At 42.8% G+C, this 17,447-nt stretch overlaps 1 protein-coding gene across 12 annotated transcripts in view; it reads right to left on the bottom strand.

Annotated features, from left to right (window-relative positions):
• LOC138760764 (protein sel-1 homolog 1-like) overlaps positions 1-17,447 on the bottom strand; it is a 107,923-nt gene that overhangs the window by 15,189 nt on the left and 75,287 nt on the right. For 10 of the 12 annotated variants that reach the window (XM_069931819.1, XM_069931811.1, XM_069931809.1 and 7 more), the window contains 4 exons: positions 16,766-16,834; positions 14,256-14,333; positions 4,029-4,091; positions 950-1,037 (listed from right to left, as the gene is read on the bottom strand). In XM_069931819.1, coding sequence (XP_069787920.1) covers positions 950-1,037; positions 4,029-4,091; positions 14,256-14,333; positions 16,766-16,834 — 298 coding nt within the window. The remainder of the gene's footprint in view (positions 1-949; positions 1,038-4,028; positions 4,092-14,255; positions 14,334-16,765; positions 16,835-17,447) is intronic. The other 2 variants (XM_069931817.1, XM_069931818.1) reach the window with 1 other exon arrangement.

Raw genomic sequence — 17,447 nt, 5'->3', positions numbered from 1 at the left:
TGTTTTTCATTGATATTAAAAACTTGATGGCAATGTAGTTACCATGGTTAATACTTTTGCAGATGACACCAAAATTTGTGATGTAGCGGATAGTAAGAAGGTTATCTAAAATCATAATGGGATCAAGATGAACTGGGAAAATGGACCAAGGAAGGCAGATGGAATTTAACCTCAGACAAGGTTTTTGCACTTTGATAACTTAAACTAGGGCAGGACCTACATACATGGTGAATTTGAGGGCCTTGGAAAGTGTTGGAAAACAAAAAGACTTTAGGATACAGGTAAATAGTTCCATGAAAATGGTGACACAGGTAAACAGGTTGGTGAAGAAGGCACACTTGCCTTGATTGGTCAGGGTATGAAATGCAGGGGCAGGGATGTTATGTAACAACTGTACAAGACATTGGTGAGACTTCACTTGGGGTATTGTGTGCCATTTTGGTCCCCCATCTATAGGAAAGATATTCGATTGGAAAGGGTACTGAAGAGATTCACTAGAATGTTAGTAGGATTGAATTTCAAGGAGAGGCTAGATCGCTGGGACTTTTTTTCTAGAGTATAGGAGGCTGAGGAGGAACATTTTAGAAGTTCATAAATTTATGTGGGGCATAGATAAAGTAAATAGTCATTGATTTTTTTTTCCTCAGTATAGGCAAAACTAGCAGGGATGGATTTCAGATGAATGAGGAAAGATGTAAAAAGGATCTGAGGAGCACCTTCTTCACACAGAGGATGGTGAGTATATGGAATGGGATGCCAGAAAAAATGGTGGAAGCAGGGACAATTATAATGTTCAAAAGACATTTTAATATGGGCAGACAAATGGGATGAGCTTGGTTGGCATGGACTAGTTGGGTTGAAGGGTCTGTTTCCATGCTGTAAAATGTGATGACTCTAAATAACACTTAGAATGAATAATATATCAAAACGATACATTTCTTTTTCTTACTAGAGTGTATAACTCCTAGTTGAAACTCTCCGTCGACCCATCCCTCATCTGCTGCCTTCTTGAAATATTTAAATGCTTCCTCATAATCCTGAAATAAGAATATAAGAACATAAGAAATAGGAGCAGGAGTAGGCCACTTGGCCCATCAAGCCTGCTGCACCATTCAATGAGATCATGGCTGATGTGATAATAGGTTCATCTCCACCTACCTGCTTTTTCCCCATATCCCTTAATTCCCTTACTTATGTAAAAATCTATCCAACCTTGTCTTAAATATATTTACTGAAGTCACCACCGCAGCTTCAAGGGGATGTAAATTCCACAGACTCACCACTCCCTTGGAAAAGCAGTTCCTCCTCATCTCTGTCCTAAATCTACTACCCTGAATCTTGAGGCTATGACCCCGAGTTCCAGTGTCCCCCACCCATGTTAACAACTTACCTACCTCTATCTTTGCCTTTCATAATTTTATGTTTCTCTTAGATCCCCTTTAATTTTTTTTTAATTCCAGCAAGTCCCAGGTAACTCGATCTCTCCTAACCCCCTTACCTCTGGAATCAAATTAGTGAACCAGCTCTGCACCACCCTCCTCAAATAAGGAGACCAGAATTGCATGCAGTACTTTAGATGTGGGCTCACCAGTACTTTGCAGCATAACCTCCTTGCAGCAATGAAGGCTGACATTTCATCTGCCATGATAGTCTGCTGCACCGCCAAACCAACCTTTTGCGTTTTGTGCACCAACACCCTCATGTCCTTCTGCATGGCAGCATGCTCCAATTGTCTGCCATTTAAATAATACCCTGATCTTCCATTTTTTTCTTCTGAAGTAGATAATCTCACATTTACCAGCACTGTACTCCATCTACCAGACCCTTGCCCACTCACTTAACCTATCTAGTGTCTCAGTGTCCTCTGCACAATATGCTTTTCCACTCAATTTAGTGTCTTCAGGAAACTTAGATACACTACATTGTCCCCTCTTTCAGATCATTTATGCATATTGTGAACAGTTGTGGGCCCAGCACCGACCCCTGCGGCACATCGCTCACCACCAGTTTCCATCCAGGAAAACACCCCTGTATCCCAACTCTGTTTTCGATGAATTAATCAATCCTCTATCCACACTAATACATCATCCCTCACTCTATGCATCCTTATCTTCTGTATGACTTTTATGCAGCACCTTATCGAATGCCTTCTGGAAATCCAGGTAAACAAAACCCATCTGCTCCCCTCTACCTACCATGCTCATTATATCCTCAAAGAACTCTTGTAATTTTGTCAAACAAGACTTGCATTTGCTGAATCCATGCTGTGTCTGCCTGATGAATCCATTTCATTCAAGATACCTTGTTCTTTCTTATTTAATGATAGCTTCAAGCATTTTCCCAACTACAGATGTTAAACTAACTGGCCTATAGTTCCCTGCATTTTGCCTACATCTTTTTTTGAATAGTGGAATGACATTCACTTTCTTCCAATCCATTGGGACCTGCCCAGAGTCCAGAGAATTTTGGTAAATTACACCAAAACCTCAACTATAACTTCTGCCATTTCTTTCAGTACTCTAGGATCCATTAGGATCAGTGGATTTATCTATCTTTAGAACCTCAAGTTTCCTGAGTAATACCACTTTAGTGATAGCTATTACATCCAGGTCTTCACCTCCCATCTCGTCCATAACATCTGTCTTTCGCATGTTTGAGGTGTCCTCCACTGTGAAGACCAACATAAAGTAATAATTCAAAGCCTCAGCCATTTCCTCTACCCGATATCAATTCCCCCTTCTCATCTTCCAAGGGGCCAACCTTCACTTTCGCCACACTTTTGCGCTTTATTTAATTATAAAATTTTGACTGCTATTTTTATATCTTGTGCTAATCTTTTCTCATAGTCCACCTTCCCTCTTTATTGCTTGCTTTGTGGATCTTTGTTGCCTTTTAAAGATTTTCCAATCTTCCAGTTTCCAACTGCTCTTGGCGACTTTGTATGCACGTGCTTTTAGTTTGATGCCTTCCTTTATTTCCTTAGTTATCCAAGGCTGGCTGCCCCCCACCCTGCTGTCCTTGCTTTTAACTGGAATATACTTTTATTGAGCACGATGAAAAATCTCTTTGGAAGTTTTCCACTGTTCCTCAATCTGCCTCCGTATAGCCTGAGTTCCCAGTCTACCCTAGCCAAATCCTCCCTCATCCATTCATAGTTTTCTTCGTATTTCATCAGACTGTGATCACTCTTTTCAAGAGGATCCCTAACTACGATTGCTAGTTTTATCTGTTTCATTGCACCAGAACAGATTGAAGATAGCATGTTTCCTTGTAAGTTCAATAAAATGCTGTTCAAGAAAGTGATCATGGATGCATTCCATGAAGTCCTCCTCAAGGTTGCATCGACCAACCTGATTCACCTAGTCTATATGCATGTTAAAGACCCCCATGTTAACTACTGTTTCATCCTTACATGCCTCTGATATTTCTTGTTTTATTGCCTGTGCCACTCTAATGTTATTATTGGGTGGCTTATAGACAACTCTCATCAGTGATTTTTTTTCCCCTTAATCTCTTCCCAAATAGATTCAACATTTTGCTCCTTAGATCTTACATCATCTTTCATTACTGCCCTGATCTCATCCTTAACTACCCCACCTCCCTTACCTTCCTGCCTGTCCTTTATTATTACCTGATATCCTTGGATATATAATTCTCAATCCTCTCCACCCTGGAATCACATTTCTGTAATGGCCACTAAATCATAGTGCTTTGTACTGATTTGTGCCGCAAGTTTACTGACCGTGTTTCAAATAGAACATGCATTCAGATAAAGTGCTCTTTTAAAATCTGGTAATCTTTGCTTCTTTTGTACTTGACTTTCATCCCCTCTACTTTTATTTCTCTTTTTTAAATTTTGCTTTTACTTTATCCACACTCCTCTTTCATTTTATCCATCCCCCTCCAATCTGTAAAATTTAGTTTAAAGCTAAATGTTTTAAAAATCACTCTCTTTACTCCTGTGGATCAGATTTGCAAAAGAAAAAGTTTCTTTGATAATGTCTGACTTTTTACAGCAGGAATCTTACCACTTGTACTCCTTTTCCATGAAGGTAAGCCACTCCTAATCCTGTTAGTCCAATAGGATTGCCCTGAAATATAAAAACTGGATACAGTATTCAAATTGTAGAAAGCCCAGGGCATTTGAGGTCAAGTGCCCCCACAAACTTTGTGCAACGCTATTATAGCACCAGTGACCCAGGTTCGACTCCAGCACTATGAGTAAGGAGTTTGAACATTCTCCCAGTGTCTGCAAGGGTTTCCTCTGGGTGCTCCAGTTTCCTCCCACCCTTCAAAACGTACGGGGTGTAATGCGCGTCGAAAGAACCAAAGACTTGTTCATCTAAACCAAGACTTTTATTAACTAAAAGACTGGAGCATATCACAAGTCGGTCGACCAGTCCAGAATGACATGATCTGGCTAGGAGCAATCCTTTAAGACCTGCCAGTAGGTGTGGCTACACTCTCAGCCAATCACAGTCATCCTACACTACCATCTGTACGTATTTACATATACACATTGGTGATAGAATCTGTACTATCACATTCACCCCTTCTTTGAGAATCGACCCCAGGGTGGATGGAGGTTAGGGGCTGTACCAGTTAGGGGTCCTGACCATCTGGCGTGACCGCCGTGGCACCGCGATTGGGTTCACTGAAGTCGTGTCACTAGGTGCAGCCACTGCTTCACTCAATTCCCCAACGGCGTTGTTGACAGATGGCCTGAGCTGGTGGAGTGATGCTGATCCCTCTGTTCAAGCACATGACCTGGGGGAGAAGGAATAGGGGGAGGTTGAGTTAAAGGCACTGCAGCGCCTGATCCAGCTTGGGCTAGGTCCCTTACTGAGACTGTGTCCTCCCGTCTGTCCGGGTACTCAATGTAGACATAATGAGGGTTCGAATGGAGCAGAGTCACTCGGTCACCCAAGGGGTCATTCTTAGAGTAATGGACATGGCGTCGTAAAAGGACTGGACCGGGAACTGTGAGCCATGCCGGTATGGTTGTACCCGATTCAGATTTCCTCGGGAAAGAGAACATCCTTTCATGGGGGGTGGCATTGGTCGTGGTGCATAGGAGGGAGTGGATGGAGTGTAGGGCACCAGTGAGCACATCCTGCCAGCGAGAGGTGGGGAGATCTTTGGACCGGAGGGCAAGCATAACCGCTTGCCCAGGTGGCATTCTCTCTTTCAACTTGCCCATTACCGCGTGGGTTATAGCTGATGGTCCTGCTTGAAGCAATACCACGCTCCAGAAGGTACTGCCGCAGCTCTGCGCTCATAAACGAGGACTCCTGTCACTGTGGATGTAATTGGGGTACCCGAAGATGGCGAAGATGTTATGCAGGGCCTCTATAACTGAGGAGGCAGTCATGTCTGAGCAGGGCAGAGCAAACAGGAAGCGGGAGTACTCGTTGACGGCTGTAAGGATGTAGGTGTTATGGTTGGTCGACAGTAGGGGCCCCTTGAAGTCTACGCTGAGATGCTCAAAGGGGCGGGTGGCTTTGATGGCGTGGATGTTCTCTGGATGGAAGAAGTGGGGCTTTCACTCAGCGCACACTGGGCAGGCTCGGGTCATGGAGCGAATGTCCTCGACCTTGTAGGGCAGGTTGTGAGATTTGACAAAGTGCGCGAACCTAGTGACCCCTGGATGACAGAGCTCCTCGTGGAGTTTCTGCAGCCTGTCCAGTTGCATGTTCTCGTTTCTCCCTCCAATATTCAAAAGATGTTGACCCGATGTGCCGTATAACTTTGTATGGGCCTTCATAACGGCTCTGTAGTTGGGATCTGTGTGTCCCGCATCTGACGAAAACATATTTAAAGTCTCAAGTTCTTGGTACAAATGTCGTCCGTGAGCCATGCTGCTTTGGCTGTGTCAGGGTGAATGTGCCCAGGTGGGACAAGGCAGCCTCAGGGAAATTGTCCCCAGTGTCTTTGGCGGCCAGGAATTCCCCTGGACTCACTAATGGTGTGCCGTACACCATTTTGGCTGCAGAAACTTCTAGGCCCTCTTTAGGAGCAGCCCAGATCCCCAGGAGTAACCACGGGAACTCATCCACCCAGTGGCCATTGAGTCTGGCCATGAGAGCTGCTTGAAGGTGTCAGTGGAATCGCTCCAGCAAACCATTGGCCTGAGGGTGGTAAGCTGTGGTATGGTGAAGCTGAGTACCCAGGTCATTAGCATGATTAAATAGAGGCCGGAGGTAAATTAGGAGCTCCTGTCCGAGGTTAAATGCTCTGGAACCCCAAACCTAGCCACCCAGTTGTGCAGGAGGGGCCTAGCGCACATTTCCGTAGATGTCTCTGGCAAAGGGATGGCTTCTGGCCATCTAGTTGACCTGTCTACTGGGGTGCACCTCTGGATATTGGTAGGGAGCCCACCAGATCCATGTGGACATGGCTGAAACGGCTTTGTGGTGGTTTAAATGACTGTGGAGGGGGTTTAGTGTGGGTATGGATTTTTGAGGTCTGGCACTGTGTACAATTACTGGCCCACTGGTTGACATCTTTGCAGAGGCCATGCCAGACGAATCGACCAGCAACCATTTTGACGATCGTTTTGATGGCGGGGTGCGCCAGGTTGTGTATGGTCTCAAAAATGTGCCTCCTCCAGATAGTGGGAATGATGGAATGAGGCATACCCATAGACGTGTCGCACAGGATGGTCTTCTCCCCAGGGCCAAGTTGTATGTTTTCAAACTGGAGGCCAGTAATCACAGTGCAATATGCATCGATGTCGTCGTCCGCTGCCTGTGCTTCAGCCAGAGCCTTATAGTCAATACTAGATGTTGAGATGTGAACCGCATGTAATGTGGGATGTGACAAGGCATTGGCCACCACATTGGATTTTCCCACAATATGCTGAATGTCAGTAGAAAATTCGGAAATATCTGAAATGTGCCTTTGTTGCCTGGCTGACTAAGGAAACCTCAGTGAAGGCAAGGACAGGGGCTTGTGGTCTGTAAAAATTTGAAACTTCCTTCCCTCAAGGAAGTATCTAAAATATCTGATTGCCAGGTACAATGCCAGGAGTTCTTTATCAAAAACATTATATTTCAGTTCAGGCAACCACAAATGTCTACTGAAAAATGCAAGGAGTTGCCAGTGTCCGCTCACCCACTGTTCCAAGACTCCCCTACTGCTGTGTCAGAAATGTCTACTGTGAGGGCAGTGGGGACATCAGCTTTAGGGTATATCAGGAGGGCAGCGTTGGCCAGGGCATCTTTTGTTGCCTGGAAAGCATTGGATGCCTCTTGGTTTCACGAAATCGTTTTCTTTGTACCGGTTATAAGGGAGAATAAAGGTTTCAAGGTACAAACTGCCCCTGGTAGCAATTTGAAGTAAAAATTCACCATGCCGGTGAACTCTTGTAGTCCCCTTACTATTGTAGGTTTGGGGAGTGCCCGAATGGCCTCTGCCTTGTCGGGTAGTGATTTAGCCCTGTGGCAGTCGATCCTGTGACCAAAAAAGTCAATTGAGTCTTTGCCGAACTGGCATTTTGCTGGATTAATTGTCAGGCCAAACTCACTCAACCTGCGGCACAACTGTCTGATGTGAGCAGCGTGTTTGGCAAGGTCACAGGTTGCAATCAGAATGTCATCGAAGTAGATGAACACAAACTTCAAATCCCTGCCCACAGCATCCATAAGTCATTTTTTAGGCTGAAGGACATTCTGAGGAATTCAAACAGCACCAAATGGTGTAATAATAGCAGTCTTTGTGATATCTTCGTGGTGGATGGGGATCTGATAATAGCCACGGATTAAATCAATTTTGGAAAATATCCTGCAGGTTTGCGGAAAAGTCCTGAATATGGGGGAAGGGTTATCTATCCAGCGTGGTGGCTTCATTTAGCTGGTGCCCCCTGATGCCTTAGGGGCCATGTGGAGGGGGAGGCCCAAGGATTGTTGGAATGGCAGACAATGTCGAGTTCCTCCTTATTAAAAACTCCTCTTTGGTGAGGTTGAGTTTATCTGGCGGGAGACGGCATGCTCTGTTGTGATGCGGGGGGCCTTTAGTGAGGACATGATGCCTTACCCCGTTTTCGGGCTCAGTGGAGTTAAAGTGTGGCATTGCGATGGAGGTGAACTTGGATAGAATCTTGACAAACTCATTGCTTGGACTTGCTACCAAGTGTAGGTGGGGAGCGGTCAGTTTGGTGCCTTCCAGTGCAAGGGTCTGAAAGGTCTTTGCGTGCACTTGACATTGACTAGGAGGGAGTTGGCCACCAGGATATCTGGCCCAAGGATAGGCTGGTGGATGGCTGCTAAGACAATTCACCAAGTGAAATGATGGTTGCCAAAATGGAGGGTGATAGTACGGGTGCCGTAAGTCCATATTGAAGAGTTATTGGCACTCTCTGATCCTGGAGAGTGCCAACCTGTGCCCTGCCTTCTGGTGGTGTGCATCGGAGGTGGAGGGGGGGGGCAGGATGCTGACCAGGAAGCGTCAGCCTGACACTGTATCCCAGACATGGAGAAGGCTGTTGTGTAGGTCAGCCACCGCAGCCACTAATGGCAGTTGGCATTAGCATTTCCATGAACCCACAGGGTGATTGGCATCAGAGGCCTCAGTAGCCCATTTCTGATGGTAGAAACAATACGACTTATTGGGTCGGTGAGGCTTGGAGGAAAACTTGCTGGATGGTCTGTCAAGCAGCCACCTGGTAGGCTGATGTTGACGAGAAGAGGCCATGAGGTCGAACAAAATGCAGATGCCCATTTTTACTGCCCAGAGCAGGTTGGCTCTGGCAGCTACCTTTCTGGGGTCCAAAAAGTTTTCGTCACTTATGAGTAGCCTGATGTCCTTGGGTAATCTCTCCAGGAAAATTTGCTTGAATAGAGAAAAAGGGGTATGGCCATCATTCAAGGCGTGCATGTAGCTCATGAGGACGATGGGGTCCTGTCCCCAAACAGTCCGTGTATAGCTCGCGCCATGAAAGCTGGGAAGCTTGGGTTAGTAGCTCTTTGATGGCCTGATACTCCCTTGTTCCAGAAGTTTGTGGAGAAAGTCAGTAATGAGAGCTGCTGTACCCTGCTCGAGAGTGCCAACCACATAATAGAAGCGGGTGTCGTCAGCTGTGATGTTCCATACAGCAATATGCGCCTCGGCTTGCTGGAACCACACCCATGGCTGTGATGTCCAGAAGCTGGGCAGCTTCAACAAGACCGCATTGATTGCAGGCTGGTCGCTCATTCTTCAGGTCCATGATGGTGGTTGGACCAGTCGGGGATCACCACTGTAGTGGCTGCTACTGTTGGAGAGGATACGCTCAAAGAAGAGTGAATTCAACACTTGTTTATTGTGCTGGCAGCTCTGCTTATAAAGTGTTCAGAAGCCCATCTCTGATGTCATCATGCCACATGACTGGTGGCATCATGATACACTTCCCGGGACTGGCCGTTTATCTGGGGAGTGGCCAATCAGTGAGCCCCTCTCATCCCTGAGTGTGGCTGTTTCCCTCGCTCCACCTGATTGGCTGGCGCTGCAACTGCGTGCTGCTGAGTGGAGAGCAGACTTTGAAGCGTGTAGCCTGTCTCTGCCAGCTGTGTAGGCCACAAGCTCCCGGTGTCAGGTCACGTCTTTGGGCGTGGTGCATTCAGAGGCCAGATACAATAACATGGGGTTTAATCCTGGTAATGAGGGGTAGAGAGTCATGAACTATACCCCTGAGTCAGTTTTAACATAAAGTCTGCAGTAATCTTTCAATCTTAAATAAAGGCATTTAGCATTGGAATTAAGAATTTTGGTTTATTCTTGTTTAAATGAAATCCTAACAAGACTTTTCCACAGCTGATAGTAATCACTTTATCAGGCAGTCGTAAGCATAGAGTAGTGGTGCAAATCATGGCAAAGGTGGCCAGCTTGGATCTCGTGTCGTTCCTTTATGCCTCCACACTTTACCCTTGCCATCACGCTGATGCAGGTTAATCTTGGTCTCATCTGTCCATAAGACCTTTTTTTTTCCTAAAATTCTGCAGCTTTTATAAGTCCTTCTTGGCAAACTATGATCCGGTCATCCTTTTTGTGTCTAACTAGTGGTTTGTATCTTGAAGTACATCCTCTGTATTTCTGTTCATGAAGTCTTCTGTGGATAGTACTTATGACATAGCTACACCTGCCTCTTGAAGAGTGCTTCTGTGATGTACGTTTGGGGATTTTTCTCATCAGAAGTGAAGGTCATCCTTGGCCTATCAGTCCCTTTGCGATCACTGAGCTCACCGGTTCACTCTTTCTTCTTAATGATGTTCCAAACATTTGATTTTGATCATTCTAAGGTTTGGGCAATGTCTCTTACTGTTCTATTCCTGTTTTTCAGCCTCATAATGGCTTCTTTGTCTTTCAGTGGCACAACTCTGGTCCTCGTGTTGAAATATGGCAACTACAGACTCCAAAGGTGATCAAAAGCTTATGAGCAAGCCGAGCTCTCTTATACCTGCTCCAATTAAGCAATTAAACATACATGGGTACTCACAAACACCTGTGAAGCCAAATGTTCCCAAATATTATGGTGCCCTGAAATGAGGGGACTATATATAAAAAGTGCTGGAATTTCTACATGGTCAAAACAAAATGTATACAAATAACCTTGAATAAAATCTGGAACGTGCACTTTAATCGCATGTGAATTGTTTGATTACAATTTAAAAACTCTAGTGCATAGGGGCAAATAAAGGAAAAAAGGGTCTTTGTCACAAACATTATGAAGGGCACTGTATGAACAATGGCTCAGTTTCTCTGAACCATATTGTAACCAGAGCTGAGACTTTAGAAGGTGGTAGCTAATTGCTGGATCTCTATTTCTACATATTTTAGTTTGACTTTCAAAATGGTTACAGCCTTCAACTTCTTTGTCTCCTAATCTTTCTGATATTTAATAGAAGAGATATTATGTTGCATACCATACTTATTCAGGACTTGCATGATACACAAAAGTACTAAAGAAACTCATCAAGCCAGGTCCATGGGAAGCAAAAGTATATAACCAACGAATTGGGCCTGAGCCCTTCATCAAGGTGGCAGTCGTCTGAATAAAAAGATGGGGAGAGTAGGGAAGAAGGGGGAGTGGGAAAACAAAGGCCAACAGGTGAGAGGTCTTGGGTGGATATGAGTGGGAGGGCAGAAGAGATCAAAGTTGAGGTGATGGGGAGGGGGTAGCTTGCTAAATGGTAAGGAGAGGAGGTGATGAGCTGGAGAAAAGGAAACAGAGGGATAGGGAAAGAGAGAGAGAGAAAGGGAGTGGAAAAACTAATGGAAATTGGAGAAGTCTATGTTAATGTTGTCTGATTGGAGAGTGCCCAAATGGAATATTAGGTGTTGTTCCTCCATTTTGTGGGTGGCCTTGGTTCAGATTTATTTTCAGAGTACATACATGACATCACATATAACCCAGAGAATCTTTTACCTGCAGGCGAGGCAGAATTACTATTTATAGGTAGTGCAAAAAAAATTGTACTTAATGTACACCTATAAATAAATAAATAAATGTAAACAAACTGTGCAATATAGAGAGGAAAATAAAATCAATTAAGTGCAAAGATAAGCTTCCTTAAATGAGTCTCTGATTGAGTTTGTTGTTGAGGAGTCTAATGGTGGAGAGGTAAAGGCTGTTCCTGAACCTGGTGAAGCATTAGGCCATGGACAGACATATTGGAGTGGAAATGGGGTGTGGAATTGAAATGGTTGGCCACATGGAGGCCCTCTTTATTGCAACGGTGCTCAACAAAACGATCTCCCAGACTGCGTCCAGTCTTCAATGTAGAGGAAGTCACAACCGGAGCATCAGATACAGTAGATGACCCCTGCGAATTCACAAGAGAAGTGTTGCTTCACTTGGAAGGACTATATGGGGCTCTGAACGATGCTGAGGGAGAAGGAGTGGGCTCAGGTTTAGTATTTCCTGTGATTACAGAAGTAGGTACCAAGGGGTCAATTAGTGGGAAAGGATGAGTGGACGAGGAAGTCCCAGAGGGAGTGATCCCCATAGAAAATGGAGAGGGGAAGGAGAAGGGAAGATGTGTCTAGTGATTAGATCATGTTGTAGGTCGTGGAAATTGCGGAGTTTAATATGTTGGATGCAGAGGCTAGTGGAGTGGTAGGTAAGGACATTGAAAATCTTATTATTGTGGTGTTTTGGGGTAGAGGGGGCCAAAGCTTGAGCGGGAAATGTAAGAGATGTGGGTAAGGGCTGAACTGATGGCCAGAGAGGGAAAGGTGCATGTTTTGAAGAAGAAAGACATCTCTGATGTTCTGGAATGGAAGACCTTATTCTGGGAGCAAAGGCGAAGGAGAAATTCAGAGAAAGTAATAGAATGCTTTCAGGTGACAGGGTGTGAAGAGGTGTAGTCAAGGTAACTCTGAGAGTTGGTGATTTGTAGAAAATATCGATTGAGACTTTGTCTCCCAAGATGGGGACAAAGAGATCGAAAAAAGGGAGTGTGTTGTCAGAGATGGACCAAGTGAATCTGAGGTCAGAATGGAATTTGACAGTAAAGTGGATAAAGTTCATAAGCTCATCATGGGTGCATGAGGCAGCAACAATGTAGTTGTCATTGAAGCAGAGTAATAATTGGAGAGTCTCACTGGTATAGGCTTGTAGCATGGATTGCTCCACATAGCCAACAAAAAGGATCCATTTGGAGAAAGTAGGATGAGTCAAAGGAGACGTTATTGAGAGTGAGAACAAATTCTGCCAGGCAGAGAAGGGTGGTATTGGAGGGAGACTGGTTTGGTCTGTTGTGAGAAAGAAACAAAATGGCTTTGGGATGAGGATGGAGGTGTATAGATATTGGACATCCATGATGAAAATGAGGAGGTCGAGTTCAGGGAACTGGAAGTGATTGAGGCATGTGAGATATTGTGGATGTAGGTAGGAAGGGACTGAACCAGAGGGGAATAAAATGGAGACAAGGTGAACTGATAGTTTGGTGGGGCAGGAGCATCTGGAAACAATGACTCTCCCAGGACAATTGAGTTTGTGGATCTTGGGTAGCAGATAGAATTGGGCAGTGTGGGGTTGTAAAACATTGAGGTGAGAGGCTGTGGTAACTGGAAGTTGTTGAAATGATGAAGGATCCTTCTTCCCTCCTCCCCCCACTTTTTTATTTATGCACCTACCTGCTTTTTGCTCATACCTTGACGAAGGGCTCAGGCCTGAAACATTAATTAAGTACCTTTGCTTCATGTGGCCACTGCATAACTAGCTGAGTTTCTCCAATACTTTTGTGCATTGCAGTACAATCACAGCATCTGCAGAGTTTCTTGTTTAACTTTATTCAAGACTTGCTATTGCCCACACTAATAATCTGCTGCACACTATCCTTCGGATTCAAGGGAGACAGAGAGAGACGTGCATATTTGGAGATTATGAATAGTGTGCAGGGGATCAGGGAATTGAACTCTGGTGGTGTGAACTTCAGGGGGTGCAGTGAGGTGGAGTGTGAGGAGTGAGGGCTTAAGGTTGAAATTAAAATTCATTTGCTTCATTCAATATGAACTGACTTCCCAGGCAAGATACTTCCCATGATCCTGAACTTATATAAATAATTTGTCAAGCTTTAAGTGGATTTCATTGTGCAGACAATTTTTTTGTTCTCTATGAACATGATCATCTTGTTAAGTTGCAGCAATTAACGTCCAATTACTTAAGCCATTTTTCAGTTGGAGAACAAAATCCTTAATAGCATACTATTTAATTGAAACTACAGCGAGAACTTTATGGGCCTTCAATCCAACCTCAGTCTGAGACCACATTTTAAATTATTTTCCAAACTCTCAAATCAAATCAAGTATGGAATTAGGATAGACTGGCATTTTTGTACATCTTCTCCTCTCTCAGTATGATCTTAAGTGTCTTCACCTGAACAGATCAGATATTTGTTTGAAAGAAACTAATTTCTGTGAATTAAAAATATAAAATCCAAATCTGCTTCTAGCTCTGATAGATCTGAAACATTAACTGTTTCTCTTTCTTCATGCATTGCCTGTTCTGCTGAGTTTCACCAGCAATTTTTGCTTTTATTTCAGATGCTGAGCAGTTTTCTTTTGATTTCCAGAGATTAATGTCCCTCTTAATTATTCTTATTAAACCATATCTCACAAAGCCATCTCAAACCAAGTTTTACAACTTGGAAGAATGCATTCATTGATATTGTTATTTGAGACTTGAGCAAATCATATATTAGGAAGCTGATAATTTTACTTTACATCTGACATGCAGCCGATTTGCACATTTATATATCAGTTATTTGCATGCTTACCATCTCAGCTGCCATTCTAAAATACATGAGAGCAGTTTCATTACTCTGAGGAACTACTTCATTCCCTTCAGAATACATCTAGAAAACAAAGAAATAATCACTCAATTCAAAGCGGTTTAATACTACATAGGGCTGGATCGGTAAGTGAGATTTATCTTCTCAAATCTGCTCATATCTCTCAGGGATGTAGGTTTGGCCATCTCCGTTTCTCACCATACACTGTAACTTGACAACATCATCTGAAAAAGGAATGCTGGTTTCCATGTTTGTGATGATAGTATAAACTGTACTTCACTGCCACTTTTTTCCTGCCTGTCAGACTATGTTTGACATCCAACATTGGATTTACATAACATTTATCGAACTAAAAACTGAATATGCGGGTGTAAAACCTTTTGTTTTTGATTCTTAGTTAATTTTGTGCCTGTCTCTTTAAGGGAACTATTGTTTGTAGTGTTACCATAGTGACTATGATGTAATATGTCATAATATCCACCCAGCCTAATTGCTTGCTCTTTTTCTAAAAGATGTGAAGGAAGTGTGACCACGAGAAATTTTTCTTTGAATTTTTGTATCTTTATATACCTTTTGTATCTCTACATATTTTTGTATCTCTATATATCTTTGTATCTCTATCATACAGAAAATACTCCATTATTTGTCTTGTGGCAAAGCTATGAAAAATGTTTATCCATTCTATCAACGAATTAAAATTACATATAGGAACAGCCACAGAGTTTGATTTGTTGGATTAAAGAGATTTGGGATATCGCAGCTCACGCTTTGGAAGAAGATACTCTGAAATTAGGATATATTAGAATAAGGAAAGTGTCAACTATAGCAGGAAACACTCAGGGAGGGAAGTTTAGGGGAAACATCAGGGGTGGTTTTTTACGGAGAGTTATGAATGCCTGGAATGTCTTGCCGGGGATGGTGGTGAAAGCTGAAACATTGGAAGCATTTAAGAGACTCTGAGACAGACACATGGATGAAATAAAAATAGAGGGTTATGGGTAGGGAGGATTTAGTACTTTTTTTTAGGAAGGGATATATGGGTCGGCACAACATCGAGGGCCAAATGGCCTGTACTGTGCTGTATTATTCTATGTTCTATGAAACACTCAAGTCAGGCAGCATTGTGGAAACAGAAACAAGGTGAATGTTCAGATTGACTTTAAAAATTAATTACATTTCTTTTTCCACACCGAACTACAGTCAATAACTCACAAGACAGGAGTTATGCGAATAACATAGGCTTTTATTAGCAAGAACATGGCAGTGTTAGCCATCTATGAGGCTAGTCCCAATATGAGTTAAGAGCTGTGGACAGGGACATTTGTGTGCAAGTGGAGGGGCTTCTTCCCCCTAGCCAGCCTATAGCATCAGTCCTGCATTCCAGCTAGCAGCAAGCAACTACAAGCAATTACATTCTACGTACAAGCATGAAATACCAAGGATCACCACACACACCCTCTTCTTGTCCTGCTGGGTGTTTGTACCATGTTCTGTACTTGTTTTATATTTGCAGCATCTACAGTTTGTTTTTCTTTTCTCCTCCAAGTAAACATTAGGAACAGTGAAGCAATTGCCTCCAGTCCACATTACAAATGCTGCTCCCTAGCATCAACCGCATTTCTCTTTTTGACAATTGTCTGAAGATGAAACAAACTTTTTGTAATCTTGGTGATAATTTGATCTTTTGATTTTTTTTTTGATCTTGCCTTAATTTGGGCCACCTACTTCTAGCTCTTAAATATTATCAGTTCCACCCTGTTACAGCCAATTTGTTTCAGCATTTTGTTTTTAGCTCCAGATTTTACTATGCACAGTCCCTTGTGTATTCTAGACTGCCTTTTACTATTCACCTCAAACAAAGGGTCACTCAAAACTTAACTGACCAAGTCCTAATCTGCATCTGTTCCTGATCATCTATCATCCCTGTGCTTGTCAACCAATGCTGGCTTCAAGTTTTGCGATATTTTGATTTTTTAGTTCTCAGTCTTAATTTTAATTTCAGCCATGGACTCACCCCTCCAAGCAAATCTTTTCTCTTCCCATTATGTTCTCCTGAGCATCCCTGGATTTCATCAAAATCCCTGTATTTTGACCCAATTTTGATGGGAAATATTGACATTCATCTTTAACTTTTGTAAGAGGGCAAATATCTTAAAGATGCCTTTAGGTGTTGATTTTCTGAAAATGTTCTGATGCATGATGAGTGATTTCAAATGACAAGCTATTTTCAGGAGTAACTTATCCTGATAGTAACTAAAACTACAAGTTGAAAAAAGTTAAAAGCAAATACATGCAATTAACTATATTTTTCGACATAAAATATCTTTACTCCACACATTACTTGTCTATTTTATTAGTCAAAGGACTAAAAGTAAATGACGTACCTATAACTTGATTTAACAATTAAATCATTTAAACTTGTACTGAAGACAAAAAAGTTAATTTTATTAATACATATGGCCAAATAATCAATATTTCAACACACATATTATTACCTTTCCCAAAAAACCCAAGGCATGTGTGTTACCACCTTTTGCAGCTTTTGATAAGTAGTAAAAAGCCTTCTGGAAGGAAAAGAGAATATGATTGACTGAGTTGATTACAAATATATTGTTGTTCAAAAGATGAATTATAATTCAATTTCTACTTGTATTTTAAAATAAATGATTCCTAAAGCGTGGATATTATATCTACAAAATGTTTCTTCACTGCTTACATCTTCCCCTCATCTGAAAGATACTAACACATCTATTTCCACAAGTGTGGGTCACCCACCATTTCACATGTTCATTTTCCAGTCAAGATCTCTGGACAGCAGGCTGCTGGAGACTGACATGTGGAAACTTGGTATCAGGATCGGAATTCATGAGCGTGCCAGTAGTGAAAGGATTCCTGAAGGGCCATGGGCGTTAAGAGCTTCCTAACAGAAGAGGTGGCAGAATCTATGGGCCCTCAATTTCACTGAAGGGACTCTCTTTCGTTTCTCTTCTCTTCTTGATAAGGGCACTAGTGTAGTGCCAACTCTTTATGGGCATTAACGGGCAAACAAAAGTGAATACATTTTGTGTAATTACGTACATGACAATAAAAAAAATGAATGCAAATTATTCCTTTTATAGCTAAAGAAATAAATTGACCCAAGCATGAAGTTTGCAAAAAATCCCAATAAAAACGTAA

This window comes from Narcine bancroftii, chromosome 4 (assembly GCF_036971445.1).
Source record: "Narcine bancroftii isolate sNarBan1 chromosome 4, sNarBan1.hap1, whole genome shotgun sequence".
Classification (NCBI taxonomy): Eukaryota; Metazoa; Chordata; class Chondrichthyes; order Torpediniformes; family Narcinidae; genus Narcine; species Narcine bancroftii.
The sequence above is the reverse complement of the archived record's forward strand: the minus strand, read 5'-3'. Positions and strand labels throughout refer to the sequence as shown.